Source organism: Vigna angularis, chromosome 9, assembly GCF_016808095.1.
Source record: "Vigna angularis cultivar LongXiaoDou No.4 chromosome 9, ASM1680809v1, whole genome shotgun sequence".
Classification (NCBI taxonomy): domain Eukaryota; kingdom Viridiplantae; phylum Streptophyta; class Magnoliopsida; order Fabales; family Fabaceae; genus Vigna; species Vigna angularis.
The window spans coordinates 7,310,630-7,329,249 of NC_068978.1; the positions used below are offsets into that span (position 1 = coordinate 7,310,630).

The following is an 18,620-nucleotide window of genomic DNA, read 5'->3' on the forward strand; positions in this document are numbered from 1 at the left end:
ACCCTTTTGAGGGAACAGGGAACTAACCCTAAAGGGTGGAGACTCATTCTATTCTATAGGCTGGAGACATCATTTCTTTATTCATTTCTAGAGTTCATAATGTATAAGAGTAATTAACTCCCTTATTCATAGGGTTGGACGTAATATATCTTCAATCTTTGTGATTTATACTATTTAATATATCTATTTTTCATTATTATCATTCTTAACTGTATGAATTGATTGATTCCATATCTTTGGGTATCTGATTATTCGACACGGTGTAGGAACCTAAACTAGAATAAAACAACTAATTGATTAAGCATCTAGACATATAGTTTATTGTTGGTCATTTATAACATTTGAATTTAATGCTTATAATGTGAAATTTTAATGAGAAAAGGTTTAAGACATTAGTTCTTATTAATAAGTTTAGACTTGGCTCTAAAACATTGAGACTTGTTAAATAATGGTGTGAATGCTAGAGTAAGAATTTGAAGTATATTGCTTAAATTTTTTTTATATTGATTTGATGCATGAAATCTAATCCTAGTGAAGTCTTTACCGTATAGTAATTTCATAAATTTTATTGTTTTCTCAGTTTTATTTATTTCATACACATAAACAATTTTCATTCTTTTAAAGTTCTTATCATTAATTAATGAATAAACATGTTTTTTGAATAATGCAAGTTTCATTACTACAAAAATCGCGTACAATGTCGAATATTTTGGACTTTTAACGACTAATTCGTGAATGACGTCATATCAGGAGACGTTAAATTTACGTCATTTTTCTTCAATTCGATGTCAAATTAACGTCGAATTTTGTAAATATATGACGTTAACTTAACGTCGAATTTTGTTAATATACGACATTAATCAAGTTTTTTTTTAATTAATTGTGATCCTTTTTCGCAACTCTACGCAGACCTGAAAAGCAGAAAAACAACAAATTTCAATTTTTGGTATTTTATAAAGCAAGAACTATGAACATATAGTATCAACAACAAACAATAATAACCAACAACAAACAAGTTCAACAAAAAAACAAAAAAAATTTCAACAAATAAGTTCTTCAAAACGAAAACGAACACTAACCTTCATGAAGCGTATAATGTTTATCGATGTATTCTCTCCAAGTTTTGTATTCGTTTATTTTTCTTTATAACAAATTTTTATGTAATAGTAAATGATTGATATACTTTGGATGTTAACATTGAGATATCAAAATTCTTAATGATACTTAACATGATTTTATTTTGAAATGTTTTACCTCTATATTTATTTAGTTTTTTTTTCATAGTAGGTATGGTTTTTTCGTGTAATTTTTATCATGTGTCAAGTTTAATTCCCCAAATTTTTATTTATTTTCTTAATAAATCTTCATATGATGAAAAATGATTTATAAGTTTTAGGAAGACATCATGATTAACATGTCAAAGTTCCATATTACTTTATTGAGAAAACATCTCTACTAATGCGTGTTTTTTTTGTGATAATAATAAAAAATATTATTATTATTATAGTTATGCAATTAAATATAAATATTTTTTATAACTTTACACTAAATAACTTTTATTTATTTTATAGGTAGTTTTATATTTTATTAAAAGTTAAATTAAAATAAATTATTAAATTTAAATAAATGATAAAATTGATAAAGTAATTATTTTAATTTTAAAAACTTTTATTTAAATGTAAATTTGAAAAATAAATGTGAATGCTAGAAGGAAGAACCGTTATATATATGTATAGATTACGAGTAATATAGTAGCTAAATATTTGGTATTAAAAGTCTAATATTCTTTGTATCCGTAGAAATATAATGTTTTTCAACAAACTGAATTAATCTGAGTAGTCCCCATGGCAAATACAACTCCGTAATATTCTTAAAATCAATAGATTCGAAAAAGTTTTACGCCGACTATTTTATTCGGTTGACAAATAATTCTTAATCCACATATTGCAACTTCTATTTCTGTAAAAGTGACCATTTTCCTGTGATCGAAGCAAGTTTATGAGTGTATAGTACCGTATTTTAAACGTAAAAAATCATGAACAAGTCAACCTATGCTTTCAGGACCAAAGATACGACGAAGTTTCCTGTCAAGAAGAAAAAAAGGTGTTGATTTGGACTCCAAAACAATACGAGTTGGTGAGCTAATAATAAGAATAAAAACATGAATATTCAAACAGAAACTACAACAAAAATCGGAAACATTCAAAACGTAACTATCATCACGGTAACTTGTTTATAACAGTATGACTGCAAGAAAACATAAAAATAAATAAAAGGAAAAAAATGAAAGAGTAATTTCCGGTTAGTTATCAACAAATTTATATAAGAAATTAAAATATTTTTAATTCAAAATTTTATTACCAGGGTTGAATGTACGTTATTGGGTAATATATAAATGATATAACATATAAATTATCTCATTGCATTTTTCTATATATAAGTTTAAATTGTTATGGTTATTATTGAAATATTGATTAGATATAAGATGAATTTTTAACATATTAGTGAGTGTAAATTTTATATTATAAATCAGTTTTATAATATTGAGTTTAACTTAAAATCTAGACTTAATTACTCGTTTGGATTTTATTTTGGTGTGAAAGTTTTAAGTTGGTTTTTACTCTTAAAAAGTTTTAATTGTTTTTTAATTTTGAAAAATATGTCTAAATTCAATATTTTTAAATAAAAATTACTAATAATATTAACCAGGTGTCAAATGTCAATTTGTGAGTTTTTTTATTTTTTTAAATTTTAATTTTTTTATAAAAATTGTTATTATCACGTGTCAGGTTTTTAGACTAACCCAGTGTCACAGAATAATGCTACATATTAGTGTCAATCTTGATTTAAATTTAGTATATATATATATATATATATATATATATATATATATATATATATATATATATATATATATTTGGTAACTTGACGGGACAAAAAATATTGTGTGATAAAATGGATATAAAGTCGGCTTTTTGTGTAAAGCAATTAGATGACAGGATGCTTTGATGTTGTTTAAAAAGTTGGTTGGAATACATAATAAAATGTCTCACTATAAACAAGAAATTGATAAGAAGTACTGTGCAGGGTTAATTACCATAGTTGCAAAGGCAGTACTACGAAGCAAAAGTGAGTCAGTATAGGAAGCTACACTAGAGCAGCTTAAAAAGCAAGAATTAGTGAAAATGAGGAGATAAAGTCCATTTTCTTACTTTGTGCTTGAAGGGGTCTCTTCAATTTGGGAAGCTTAGATTGGTGGAAGGAGAAAGAAACCAAGGTCAAATTTTGTTTCTTTCTAAACTAAAAGATTTGCTTAAACATCCCGCTTGTTTCTGTTTTACCCAATCACTTGTTCTTTGATAGGTTAAAAGATTACAAGATTGTGATTAGAGGCTTGGAAGTGTTTTCTGTTGGAGACTTTAGAATGCTTGATAAGTATGAAACATGTAGAGTTTCAGCATTACAACTTAATGATGCCATTGACATTCAATCCCATGAAGGCATAAAAATATTGTTTAAAATAGTATAATGTTTGTTGTTGGGAAAGATAGACTATGTTCAAATTGTTGTTAATGAGTTGAAAGGTACTAGAAAGATATCTTGAATTCATCTTACAATTTTTTTTCAATAAGGTACTCACTCACTCATTTACAAATCAATGATAATTTTATTTATATAACATTTTTACTATTACGTACGTTTTTTTTCTTTCTCTCTTCATATCATATCATATAATCTATAAACCTATTATTTTTATTTTGTTTCTAAATGTATATTAAATATATTAAGTGTTAATATATGTCAATGTCTATCAACCACATCAGCTTCTTCTTTTTGCCTGCTTCTACTGGTCAGTTTCACATACAGTGAAATCTACTGCTTGATATATAATGATAGTGGATTTGTTATAGAGCTGTTTTTGGCGTGGTAGTAAGTGGCTGAACGAAAATAGGTTTGGGTATTTGAAGAGGTAGGAAGCACGGGGATGTGATAGTGTAGTGCATGTAATTTCATCTCATTTGCTTTCCTTCTTTCACAGTTTGGAAGAGTTGAGGGTATGAATTGTAATGATGCAATACATTTATAAAAATGGGATAGTTTATTCAATAAATTATAAAAATGGAGTAGTTGATTTAAAATTTATAATTCAAGAATAAGTCATACAGAGTCTTGACGATTTTCAATTTGAAGTTATTGTGAGTGAGTACTATTTTTTTCATAAAATTTTAAAAAAGTAAAATTGTAAAGATTGATGATGACTTTTTTTTGTAAACATGTTAAAATTGTTAGGAATGATACTGACTTTTAGAATGTTGTCTGTTTGGACAGGATTTAGAATCCTAATCCAAAACATTCAACTTGTCTGCTCCGACGTCCAATTGTGCTGTCTTTTTTCTTCTCCATGTCCGAGCCGCGGAGAAGGGTGCCTGTAAAAGACACTCCGACGCTCAAGTCAGTGACTTTTTCGTAATAATCTTGTAATCAATATTTAGTTATCAGAGCTCTAAGTTTCAGTTCCAGTTTCAGTTACCTGTACCTTTTGCCAGACAAATATTTATAAATTATAATGAGATTACCGTTAGGCTGACTCATTAACCACCAATGAATGACAATATTAATTGTCAATAAATGAAGATTATTTTTATTAACTCTTCGACAATTATTATTATTAATTACCTTAACGGATAATTTTACCGATCGGTTCATAAACTTGAGAGGTATCATCGGTCGAACAACTCTTCTGCATTTTTACCGTTCGGTCGGCTATGAGCCCATAGTAACATTGTCTATAACGGTGATGATTTTCAAGATGTTGTCTATAATGGTGATAAACCAAAGTCGTCGTGATTCATGATAATTTTAGTTGTGCCCAATTTTTCGAACTAAAGTTATCTTCTATTGTAAAACTAAGTTTGATGATATTCTCCTCTTCTCGACAACAGAGGAAACGCTTGTCAAGTTTGACAATAAAGAATAAGTTTGTCAAACTAGGTAATTTTCACACCTTTTTATGACCATTCAAAACTAGTATACATATTATTTATGCTAATGGGAAGTATCTATCGTTTCACTTATTTATTTCAATTTTATAGAATATAAATTTATTTCTATTAATAGTTTGATTAACAAAGAAAAAATGTATTATTTAGATAGAAAAAAGTTATTTAAGCAACAGAGTATATACGTAGATAGAAAATATACAAAAATGACAAACAAATACTCCCATATTTTGTGCTTGCATGTCCCTGTTGAACCTAGTTTTATGTAATGATGATTTGGCTTAATTACATTTGGTAATTAATGAGCATATTATAATGAGCGACATGGAATTAGGCTCAACTGCCATTTTAAAAAATAAATAAATTAACAGGTGTCAATAATCCCAGTTGAGGATATTCGAGCAAACTTAATAGCAAATCATTATTATAAATGTTAGATGACAAAAAACCCAGAAAAAATATCTCAGAATATCAAGATGGGTATTAAAAGAAAAACAAAAATTGGAAATGACTTGAAAACCATCTATTTGGACAGCTGTTAAGAAATTAAGTCTGGGTAATTGGGTCTTATTATCCCTATCAGTTTGTTATTTTAATTTTTATATTAGATGAGTTATTACTCATAAGATAATCTCGAAGATGCGCAAGATCATACGCATCTGGATGAAAAAAATAAACTCAAGACTGATAACTCATGTCTTATTTGAAGATGAATTTTGGCGAAGTGATTATTGAAGAAAGAGGATTTAGAAATAACAAGAGAACAAACTTCGATGTAAATCGAGAAAGTTATGAGAATTTTGTATTTCTTAAAACGTTAATTGTCATTTGAATTTTATAAATTGATGATAAAGTAAGTACTCATAAGGGTAATAATATAATTATAAAATACTAGCTTGTGTATAAAATTTCTTATTAATATAGTGCACTGAGTTTCTTTGATAAAAATTAATTCTTGATAAAATTAGTAATTCTTTTATTTGTAAAAAAATGACTTAAAAATCTTACTGACTTTTGAAATAATTAATTAATGTTTTTATTTATTTGTGAATTTCGTGTATATTTGACATCTTAATCACGAGAAATAAACTTTGAGGATACTAATTGCTTAAAAGCGTCTAGACATATAATTTAATCAATCATCTTAATAAATCTTAAAATAAACTAACAATAAACCTAATAATTAATCAAACATCTAAAATATTTCTTATCTAAATATATATTTTAAAATTCACATAAATCTAAATTTGATATTATAAATATTTTAAAAATTTAAATGAATCAAAAGAAAGCTAAAAAAAACCTACTAAAAAATGTTGGTAAAAAATACTTTAATGAAACATAACCAAAATCACATACGTTCAAGAGATAAAGTGTAAGGTATATGAAAACTAAATTAACCTTTAATTCAACCAACAAAACGCATGGAGTCTTCAAAATACATTCTTTACATGAAAATTATCGGCCAAGACAAAGAATGAAATCTCAATCAGGGTAACGAAACAACTTGTATTTGAGTTAAATGAACCAAAACTCACCTAAGTTTGTAGTTGTTGTGTAACAGTAATGATGCAGTAGTATGATAGGAAAATTCAAAATGGAATGAATCTTATTTAAATGAATCAATGTCTCTGTCAACAACAATATAAAAAGAAGTTTATGGATTCTGTAAGGGAAATGTAACGAAATAGAATCCCAGAAATATTATCGGCTGCATGAACAGAGGGTCGTCCTGCACAGAAAATGGGTAAGGTCAGAGAACAGAAAGAGCAGTGAGGAAATTCTGGAAGAGAGAGAGATACTTGCCACATTCCACATGCCCCCCAACTAACGCGCAAATCCTTTTAAAAGAGAATTTTCTTTACGAATCCTAGTGCTGCGTCTGCTCTCCACCTCCTGTTGATCAAGTTCCACGTGTCCCTGATCACGTTCCACCTGTCTTTCATTCATAATAACATGTCGTTCACTCCCATCATGCAGCTCACGTGTTACAATACCCTTCCCTTTTAAAACACCCTTGTCCTCAAGGGTGAGGGATGGATAAGATTGTTGCAGCAGCAGAGCATCTTCCCAAGTTGCCAATTCTGGTTTGGTTGACTCCCACTGAACCAACACCTGAGGAATTTGTTCCGCACCACGAACAATTACTCTCGAATCCAAAATCTTCTCAGGTTGCAAGGTCGGTCCAAATTCTGAAGTAGTCAATGGCAAAGGCAAATATTGCTCAACTGGAGTGCCATGGAACTTCTTCAACAAAGACACATGAAATACGGGATGAATTCTAGCAGTGGTAGGCAATTTCAATTTGTATGCAACATCACCAATCTTCTGAATGATCTCAAATGGGCCAAAAAAACGCAACCCCAATTTATGATTCTTCCTCAAAACCACCGAATGTTGACGGTATGGTTGTAACTTAACCAATACCAAGTCCCCCACCTCAAAGTATACCTCTTTCCTCTTCTTATCAGCCTGTCCTTTCATGTAATTCTGAGCCTTTTCCAAATTGAATTTAAGCTCATGAATCAGTTGGTCACGAGCTGTTAAAGTATCTTGAAGAGAGACGGGATCCTTCAAATCTTTAACATAAGGAACAATGATTGGAGGATCTCTCCCAAATACAGCCTTAAAAGGCGTCATATGAATACTATGATGATAAGCCGAATTATACCAAAATTGTGCCCAAGGAATCATAGAATGCCAAGACTTTGGATTGTCATACACAAAACATCTTAAGTACATTTCCAAGGTCTTATTTAAAGCCTCCGTTTGGCCATCGGATTGAGGATGATATGCGGAAGTCATAGCCAACGTTGTACCTTGAGCCTTGAAGAGTTGTTGCCAAAATGCACTAATGAATACTCTATCCCTATCAGACACCACAGTCTTAGGGAAACCATGGATCTTGACCACCTGCTGGATGAAAGCATCAGCAACCATCCTACTATTAAAATCTGCTTTGAGAGGAATAAAGTAAGTGAACTTAGACAATCGGTCTACCACCACCATAATTGTAGAAAAGCCATTAGAGCTAGGTAATTGAGTTATGAAATCCATACTGATATCCTCCCAAATCTGTTGTGGAATAGGAAGAGGGTGTAACAACCCTGAAGGCAGTGTTTGATCAACCTTGGCTTGTTGACAAACATTACAGTTTCGGACAAATGCTCTGACATCTGCCTGCATCTTCGGCCAAAAGAACTGTTGACTGATCCTAGCCATAGTTCGAGTTACTCCCGCATGTCCACCTATCTTCGTACTATGAAACTCATGTAAAATAGCCTGTTTGAGAGCCAAGTCATCCGGAATCATCAATCTACCCTTCCATAATAACAAGCCATCTTTGACAGTATAATCTATGTCAGTGATTTCATTATTTAAATGTTGTTGATACAGAGAACTCAACCATTCATCTTTGGGCATCAACTCAACTACTTTAGTTAACCACCCGCTTCGAGGTTCAGACCAGGCCAAGTGAAAGCTTCTTGATAAGGCATCAGCTGGAATGTTATCCTTGCCAGGCTTGTACTGAATCTTAAAATCATAACCCAAAAATTTAGGTAGCCACTGTTGTTGCTCCGGGGTTTGCAGTGTCTGCTCCAACAACTCCTTAAGACTCTTTTGGTCAGTCTTGATAATGAATTTGTGGCCGAGGAGATAGTGTCGAAACTTTGCAAGAGCTTCAGTAATAGCATAAAACTCTCTAGTATACACCGACTGCTTTTGCATCCGTGTTGACAGCTTTTTAGAAAAATAAGCAATAGGATGAGAATTCTGACTCAAAACTGCCCCTATTCCCAAGCCGGAAGCGTCGGTTTCCAGAATAAACTCTTCCTTGAAATTGGGCACCGCCAGTACAGGTGCTGAAGTAAGGGCCTCCTTTAATTTCATAAAAGCATTAGTGGCTGATTCAGACCATTGAAAAGAGTCCTTTTTAAGCAACTCAGTTAGAGGGGCTGCAATAGAGGCATAATTTTTAACAAACCGTCGATAGTACCCAGTAAGACCTAAGAATCCTCTTAATTGTTTCAGTGTGGTAGGTTGAGGCCATGCTTTAACAGCTTCTAACTTGCTAGTTTCCATAGCAATCCCTGCTCCAGTTAATGTATGTCCCAAATAATCAATTTCCCTGACACCAAAGGAACATTTAAAAAATTTAGCATAAAGTTGGTGTTGTTGTAATGTTCTCAATACAAATTCCAAATGAGCGAGATGGTCCGCCCATGTAGCACTGTAGATTAATATATCATCAAAAAATACCAACACAAATTTTCTCAAAACACCCTTAAAAACTTCATTCATCAAACTCTGGAATGTGGCGGGTGCATTAGTCAAACCAAATGGCATAACTAGCCACTCAAAATGACCATGATGAGTTCGAAAAGCTGTCTTATGCCTATCTTCCGGTTTAAGCAATATCTGGTGATAACCAGATCGCAAGTCAAGCTTTGAAAAAAAACAAGCACCAAAGACCTCATCTATCAACTCATCAACCGTAGGTATAGGAAATGTGTCTTTGATGGTAATAGCATTAAGAGCTCTGTAATCAGTACAAACCCGCCAAGATCCATCTTTCTTTTTGACCAATATGATTGGAAAAGAGAAAGGACTGGTACTGGTTTGCACCATTCCTTCTTGCAACAGACCGGCCACTAACTTCTCAATTTCCTCCTTCTGACTATGAGGATATCGATAGGCTCTAACTTTAATTGGTTGAGAACCTTCAACCAAAGGAATGGAGTGGTCATGTGTCCTAGGAGGAGGTAAGGACGTAGGATTTCCAAACACCGCAGCATATGTATGTAGCAATAGAACCAATTCAGGTTCCATATCCTGAGGGAGTTCTAGCTCTGGAAATTGCTGAGAAGTCGGTTCAATGAGTTGCATACTAAAAATTTCCGCAATGGATTTGGTATGGACCAGTCTTTTTATATGGTGGCATTGTGCAGGAGTAGGCAAAATTGTATGATCACCTTGTAATGTTACATACTTATCATTGTATAAGAGCTTCAACTGTAATGAAGAGTAATCAGCAATGTGTGGCCCAATGGATTTTAACCAGCTAGCACCAAGAACTAAGTCAGCTCCAGAAACTGGTAGTAAAAAAACTGGTAATTGAAATTTGACTCCCTGTGTCCGAATAGTTAGCTCACTAACCAAGCCTTCAGCAGCCATGTAATTACCATTCCCCACCATAACTCTGAACATAGGAGCTGGTTCAACAGGTAATTTCAAGAACTTAGCAATTCTTGGTTGAAGGAAATTATCAGAGCTACCTCCATCAACCAAAACCTGGACAGGCAGAGAACCAATGTGTGCAACAAAACGGATGGTACCAACTCCTGCTCCTCCATTCAAAGCCTTGAAGGACAAATGCAATGCCTCCTCAGTGTCCACCACTCCCGCTATACTATTGAGAGAGTCCATTTCTGGTTGCACGGTTTCTAACTCCTTTTCATCCTCTTCCATTTGTAACAGTAAATACTGTCTGTTGGGACACTTATGATTGAAAGAAAATTTCTCATCACAAAAATAACAAAGGCCCTTCTCTCGACGTAATTGCATTTCTGCAGGACTGATTTTCTTCACATTGGAATTTCGAAAAGGAGGTCCTGAAGGGGTGGGTAATAATGGAGGTAGAGGCTGGGAATTATAATGAGGCTTCAGAGGGTGTCTAGGAACATTATTCTGGTTAGAATTGAAGGTAATATTGGAATATCGATGGCCCTGTGGTGGGTTTCGAACACTAGCCTCAGGGACATATTTTTCCTCGAACAATTTAGCCAGTGACACAGCTCTCAATAAATTTGGAGGACTCTGAGCTACCACATCGCGTCTAATATCCTTATTCAACCCACTCAAAAAGCAATTTAAAAGAACTTCAGAAGTTAACCCTTCAGATCGATTGGCTAAACTCATGAATTTCAGGTAGTAATCAGCAACTGTACCATTTTGTGTCAATTTGAACAACTCAGCCATGGGGTTATCAAACGGGGAAGGACCAAATTGGGACTCCAGGGCACGTTTCAAATCATTCCAAGACTGGAAGACATGCTCCTTCTGCAACATCTGAAACCATGGAATAACATCCTTCTCAAAATGCATCGCAGCTATTTCCACTCTCTCCAAATCCGGAGTATTGTGGTAATTGAAGAATTTTTCTGCCTTAAAGATCCATTCTAACACTGGAGTGTGACCATCGAAATGAGGAAAACCCAACGATATGTCGCGAACAGGCATCGCTACAGAGAACATCCCGGAATTTGCAGACTGTGCTCCATTCTTTGAGTTCGTATCACCAACGTGCTGAGTTTGAAGTTTGATTAGATGATCAATGGCTATCTGCATCTGATTCATACGCTGCTCTGTTTTATCAATCAGGTCTTGATTCATCTTATCTCTATCATTTTGCTTTTCCATCCAGCTCACCAACGAGGTAACCTGTGTCTGTAAATCTTTTAAACGTGTGTTCTCAGCCATTGGAGTCGATGAAAGCACCAATGTAACAGTAATGATGCAGTAGTATGATAGGAAAATTCAAAATGGAATGAATCTTATTTAAATGAATCAATGTCTCTGTCAACAACAATATAAAAAGAAGTTTATGGATTCTGTAAGGGAAATGTAACGAAATAGAATCCCAGAAATATTATCGGCTGCATGAACAGAGGGTCGTCCTGCACAGAAAATGGGTAAGGTCAGAGAACAGAAAGAGCAGTGAGGAAATTCTGGAAGAGAGAGAGATACTTGCCACATTCCACATGCCCCCCAACTAACGCGCAAATCCTTTTAAAAGAGAATTTTCCTTACGAATCCTAGTGCTGCGTCTGCTCTCCACCTCCTGTTGATCAAGTTCCACGTGTCCCTGATCACGTTCCACCTGTCTTTCATTCATAATAACATGTCGTTCACTCCCATCATGCAGCTCACGTGTTACATGTTGTCACTTTGTTTTTTGGAAGTCCCACATGACTAGGGATAAGACAAATTTATAATATATAAGTGGGTGCAAATCGAACCTTACAAGCCGGTTTTGTGGGGTTGAGGCTTAAAGCCCATTTCTTAATATGGGATCAGAGCTATGGTTAAAGCCTATAAGTAAATGCAAACCTCATCTTACACGCCGATTTTGTGGGATTGAGTTAGGTTTAAAGTCCATTTCTTAATATTGTTGTTATTGTTGTAGTTATTGGTTCACCTTTGACATTTGTTACATGGGACAACGTCAAATTTAACATTTTAATTACAAAAATACTACAAGTTATTTTTTACATTACATTTTTCTTAGTCTAGCATTGAATATGTGACATTATAAGTCATTTTTACGTTAAAAGTGAAATGTGAAAAATTTAGTGTGAAAGAATGTGAAGGATTGATGACTAAGATGATTTTTTTTGTGATTTCTAAAGCTACTAATATTTCTATTATATTGAGTTATGCTTCAACATCTTCTACTATTGATGTTTTTTATAATGATGTTTTTATGTCATGGACATATTCTAAGTGGTTTCTTGGATAACATTTATAAAGATATTTTGTCCTACCAAAACTACTATTGAGTTATGGGAAACATTTGAACTCAATAAGGATATATAGAAAGGCTTATCTAGATATTCTTGTGAAAAAATAATCTATATTCATATGGTTGATAATAAACCTATTTTTATGAGATTCATGAATTTGAAAATATTGTTTATGACATGAAATTAAAAAATTATTTTACCTAACATCATGCTTTGTGGCTCTTATGATCTTAAAGTTGTCTCCTTCATAGTGCTCAAAGTTTAAAACATAAAACTGGAAATTTCTCTTTTAAATTTTATTACAAGAGTGATGTATCTAAATCTTCTATTGATTTGAAGCAAAAATGTAAAACATGTTCAATCAAAGCAAAAGAAAATCTTTCTATACATGTGTGAAAAAAAGAAACTTGCATTGATTCATAATGATGTATGTGATAGTAATGATGCTTTAATTCTCATTGGTAAAATACATTTTATTAATTTTATTGATGAATTCTCTAAATATTGTTGTGCATTTAATAAATCCGAACATGAATTATATGAAAAATTGGAAATGTATAAATTTGTGGTAGAAAATCAATTAGAAAGGAAAACTAAGACTCTTCATTTTGATAGAGGCGGTGAATATATGTCTTTAGAAATGATTGACTTATATGAAACTCGTAGTATTATTCATGAAGTAACGTCTCCACACACTCACACATAGTCCTCGATCTAATGGTGTAGTTGAAAGAACAAATAGAACTTTGCTTGATATGACTAATATTATGTTTACAAGTTCTACTTTGCCTAAAAATATATGGAGTGCAGCTTTATATTCTGCTTACTATATTCTCAATATAGTTCTTTATAAAGATTGTGATAAAACTTCTTATGAGTTATGGAAGAAAAAAGATAACCTTTTTTAAAATATTTTAAAGTGTGAGAATGTTTGGCAAAGGTTAGTGTACTTCATTATAAGAAAAGAAAAATAAGAATTACAACATTTGATTATGTTTTAAGTGGTTATTCCTTGCATAACATTACTTAGTTATGAAGTGAGTGAAATTTCTAACAATACTACTATTGAATCTAAAGGTGTTGTTTTTTAGAAAATATTTTTATTTTAAAAGATAAATTGACTAAAACTTTGTGTGATACATCTAATATTGGTTTGCCTTCTAGTGATAATGTTATTTGTGATGCTTTTAGTTTTGTTTTTCTAAAACGAAAAAGAAAGGCTAAAGATTTAGGTCTTGACTTTTATTCTTTTTTACTTGAGGATGATTCTAAAACTTATGGTGAAACTATAAGATCTATTGATGCTTCATTTTGGAAAGAAGCTATTAATAATAAAATGAATTCTCAGTAAATAAGACTTGGCTTTTAACTGATCTTGCTCCTGGTAGTAAAATTATTGGATGTAAACGGATTTTTAGAAAAAAAAAACTAATTAGGCAAGACTTCTTTGATTGCTCTTGTATTACAAATTTATGGATAGATTTTAAAACTACTTTTTTAAATGGTGATTTAAAAGGAAAATATATATGAAACAACCTGAGGACTTTATAAAGCTAAGAAAATAAAATAAAGTATGTAAACTTGTTAAGTCTTTATTAAAACAAACATCAAAGTAAAGACATGGAAAATTTGATCGTATTATTCTTTCGTATGGTTTTCATATTAATAATAGTGATAAATATGTGAATGAAAAACAATATGATGATGGTGTTTTTTTATTTTTATTTTTAAAGGATGCAAAATATTTGTTATCTAATAATATGATGAATGACCTCAGTCATGTTATTATGGGTATTAAGTTATAAAGAAAGATGATGATATTATTTTAACATAATCTCAGGTAGAAAAACTGTTGAAGAAATTGAATTATTTTGATGTTAAACTAGTTTTAACGTACCCATTTATTAAATTAAAGAAAAACTTAAGGGAAGATATTTCTTCTCATAAATATTCTGAAATTATTGGTTGTTTATTACATTTGATAAATTTATCTAGACCTGTTATTGTTTTTGCATATATTAGAAAAATATGAGATTTCGTTCCAAAACTCGTGCTAAAACCTTATAATGTTTTTCTAAATTAGTTATTTGTATAGCTTTGTAATATAATTCAATAATCAAATTTGTACTAAATGTTACATGATCGTCCAATTTACTTGAACATAACTATTTCACGCATCAATATATTACAACAATGCACTTGAACACCCATTTCCGATCTTCCTCAGTTTAGGCTTAATTTCTTCCTCTGACTTTTTCAATATTTATCAATAACATATACCTATTGTCTCTTGTACCTCCTTTTTCTTTTTCTACTTCACTTCCTTCTTATCTTTTTCTCTTTCGTCATGCCTTTTTTTACCTGGTACCACTTTCTCTACCTTTTTTATTTCGTTTTTAATTTGGTGTCGACTTCCAAATACACCCCAGCAAGGGATGCATCTTTGACATATCCACATTTTGGAGAATAGGCTTTTTGTCAAAGCAGCTTCATTGGATGTCAAAGAAACCCTCAAAAGGTCTAGTGCCTGACCAAAATAGATACAATGAATGTCAATAATGAATTGAAAAGGAAGAAATGTTGTACGCAGTTTACTATAGCCATTTATTTTATTAGATTAATTAAAACCATAAATATTGTGGTTGAACAAGTATAAAGAGTTGATCGAAAATATTACCTCATGTGACTTTCTGACTTTAATAAAATGTTCCTCCAAATCATTCAACTTCACAATTCCAAGCTCTTTCAAATGCGAAATGCTAGAAGCACTTGTCATTGGTTTCACTTCCAGATCATCGCTCACAACAAACAGACATGGCCTCTTCATAAATCCCACAGGAGGTTCTCTTGCTCCATCAGAAGATCTTGGGTCAAAAAGTTTCACTTTTTTTGGATCTCGTAACAACTCTTTTCTCTTTGAAATCATTGTACGCCCCTCATTCTCTTTCTCCACTACAGGGCCATACCAATATTCAGGAGAATCGTCCTCTTCTAATGGATTCCTCTTACAACCAAAATGAGGAGCAACCTTTATATTCTTTAAAGATTCGTTAGATGATCTTACAAACCATGATGGATTGAGACGCTTCACACTTTTGTACAAGTTACGAATGCTTCCCAAGCACAATTTTCCTTTCATAAGCTTCACAATAGATCCAATAGGTGTTGTCAGGAAGCTGGCTAGAAGGTCAACAAAATCTCCATCTACTTCAGCAAATAAAATCTTGTTCTTTGATTTGCTCACCATTACTTTGATTTTTACATGACCTTTGGAATGAATGGGACCGGTATACTGTGAGGAAGAGTATTTCTTATATTCTTCATTTTTCAATAATACATCACTCAGAGGAGATTTGGAGATTAAGGATTGCTTTAGTATGCTCAATATCTGAAAATACAACCAAAACCATGCTAATTAAGGAAGTCTAGGAAGGTTATCAGTTGAGCAAATCAGAAAAATGTCTTGAACTGAAAATATCCAAAGTATTTTCTCCATCCACATATCAAATCCTATTTCTTTCCCTGACACATATCATGCTCAATATTTTAAGGGCATGGGACTGAAACATACTGTTGAAAAAAATACGAAGGGTTAAACTCCACAGATTTTAACTTCTTATTTTTTTACAAGTTTGATTAGAAATGTATGAAAAACAATTACCTCCTTGATGCCAACTTCTCCAGATATTTCGGTGAGGTTGCTGATGTCTTTGTGTCGATGCTTGAGAAACGTTTGAACAGAGTCACCAACAGAGCTTCGGAGGACTCTCAAGTCATCCAAGATCAAGAACATGGCATCTGATTTAACAAAAGCACCATTGTCCCTACCTAGCTCTTCCTTGGATTCTTGCAGCAACTGCGTTTCTTTTCTCATCAATTTTCCACAATGGCATCTTGCACCATCAAAGGTACTCAGCAACAGATCCTTTTCCTTTGAACAGCTGTAACACACGAAATACTTAGTGGGTTCTGTATCATCCACTTTCACTTTCAGTCTTTGGCAAGAGCGCTCTAACGGGTTGCGCGGAGAATGCAACATTTTCTTGCAGACGTTGTTCCAGAAAACATTAGATTCCAAATTATCAACACTGTCGTACAGCTTATTGATGCAACCAAGCTCTATATGTTGCTCCAATTTGTTTCCAAGCCTAATAATAGTTCCCAATGGAAGGGTGAGGAAACTGAAGAGAACATCTACCAAGTCCCCACTTGCTTCTGCCACAATTACACGCTTTTTGTCATCGTCCACCCAATATTTCAAAGGGATCGTTACCTCTTCGTTGGAAGACATAACTGAAACATAAAACTAAAGAACATTAACAAATTAATCAAACAAAACATGTACGATTTTGGTGAAATTTCTTATACCTCAACTCAATCGTTGCTTGGGTTGTGTTCCCTACGCGATATTTTTAAGAATTATACTTCCGAGTGTATTTTTAAGAGATAAGCTAACATGATGAGAGGGTTATGTATGCTCTTGGTATTAAGGAAGCTGCGAAGAAAAAGGTATAGTTTGATTCTTCCAAAGATGCTTTTCAATTTGAAGTTCGAAAATCTGTTAAAGTAAGTTCCATTTTCAGATCCAATTTCTTTTGAATTATAATTAGATTTTTTTAAAGTTTTTCTAAATTAGGAGATAAATTGAGTCAACTCATTCTACCCTCTCTCCCATGAACTCACTCAACATTGAAGAAATATAAATACTTAAAATTAGTAACATTAAAACTAAATCACTCAAGAAAAAAAAATTGAGTTTTACAACATTCCTCTATGTGTTTTACAGAATAAGGAAAGTTTGGTATGAAGTGTTGATCTATAAGAATAAGTATGTTAAAGTCGTTGAAGAAACTGTTTTCTCCGAAGGACACGGAAATAATTCAGCACATATCTGTGAGAGTTTACTACTGTGAAACGGATATTGACCTAAAGCCCCATAGAGATGAGTAAAACTTCCAAAGTAGACTGTAAAATGCTTTACAATTATACACTCCAGATCCTGATAGATATTTAATTAATCTTTTAGGACAACATGTTTTATTATAACCCAAAAATTATTCTCTCAGCTGCATTACGTTTAATTTTTCAACTTTCCAATGGCAGAAGCGGATATAATAATGTATAAACAATGGCAATAATGATTACAAAGTTAACACATTATTGGTTGGCTGATACTAGACCTCATAGCAAGAAGTAATTTGTAATTAAAGATATATAGGTGTCAATATTCAAGTAACAAACGATAAAAGTAGAATCACATAGCTTGTCACCATACAGTTTTAGAGCAATTGTTTCACTTCTTTATTCTTTATTTTGCTCTTGCTCATGACTTTACTCAGAAAAAGAAAAAAAATGTCAATTAACTCAGTTGATGCCAAAATATTTTGGCAACTAGTTTAGGATACCTTTAAATTATATAATATGTTTTCTTTATGTCCAAAACTCCATACTTACTGTTTCGGTAACATTTGTCTAAGGGTCGGTCGTCCTTTCTTACTATGCTCCGATCGACCAACTCTTTAAGTAATCCTTCCCGATTGATGGTTGACCTGCAGAAGACACTCCGACGCTCAAGTCAAATATGTTTCATAAAGAGGTCTATATTTTATTAGGATAGAAGAAGATGATTGTACCTGACATCAGTTGTATTATTTATAGAGTTTGTGGCAGTTAAGTCCATTGATTATTGCCCATGAATGATCATTAACTCCAATCGGTATATTTCATATAGTACACTTACTATTGGTTATTTCTTTTAATTGATCATTAATTTCTTTTTACTCTTTAAGCGATTCATTTCTTTAATGATCTTAATTTTGCAGCCACCTTTAATAGGGTAGTATTTCATATTATTCACTACTTAATATTTATAAATTGAATAAAAAGACTATCATGGACTAACATTAATAATAGTTAAAATACTTACTAAATTAAAAATGAGAAATGTAACATCTCAATATTGTAAAACTACTAAATAAAATATTATATATGTGATAATCAACCAGAAGAGTAGAGGAGAAAAACACATAACTATCATATAAGAGTCATCTATAAAAGTATGTACGGTATATAGATAGTCATATATTTATACAAACTA

The 18,620-nt window shown here is 32.2% G+C and overlaps 1 protein-coding gene across 2 annotated transcripts; it reads right to left on the reverse strand.

Moving 5' to 3' along the window:
• Positions 1 to 14,628: 14,628 nt before the first annotated feature.
• On the reverse strand, positions 14,629 to 17,113 carry LOC108347209 (uncharacterized). Of its 2 annotated transcripts, XM_017586371.2 has the most exons (4): positions 16,892 to 17,113; positions 16,185 to 16,816; positions 15,201 to 15,911; positions 14,629 to 15,050 (listed from the first exon to the last, which is right to left on the reverse strand). In XM_017586371.2, the coding sequence occupies exons 2-4, from the start codon at positions 16,812 to 16,814 to the stop codon at positions 14,835 to 14,837; spliced, it is 1,557 nt and encodes a 518-aa protein (XP_017441860.1). In that variant the 5' UTR covers positions 16,815 to 16,816; positions 16,892 to 17,113; the 3' UTR covers positions 14,629 to 14,834. The 2 variants fall into 2 exon arrangements, with proteins under 2 accessions (XP_017441860.1, XP_017441859.1); XM_017586370.2 differs by lacking the exon at positions 16,892 to 17,113 and having other exon boundaries at positions 16,185 to 16,829.
• Positions 17,114 to 18,620: the final 1,507 nt, after the last annotated feature.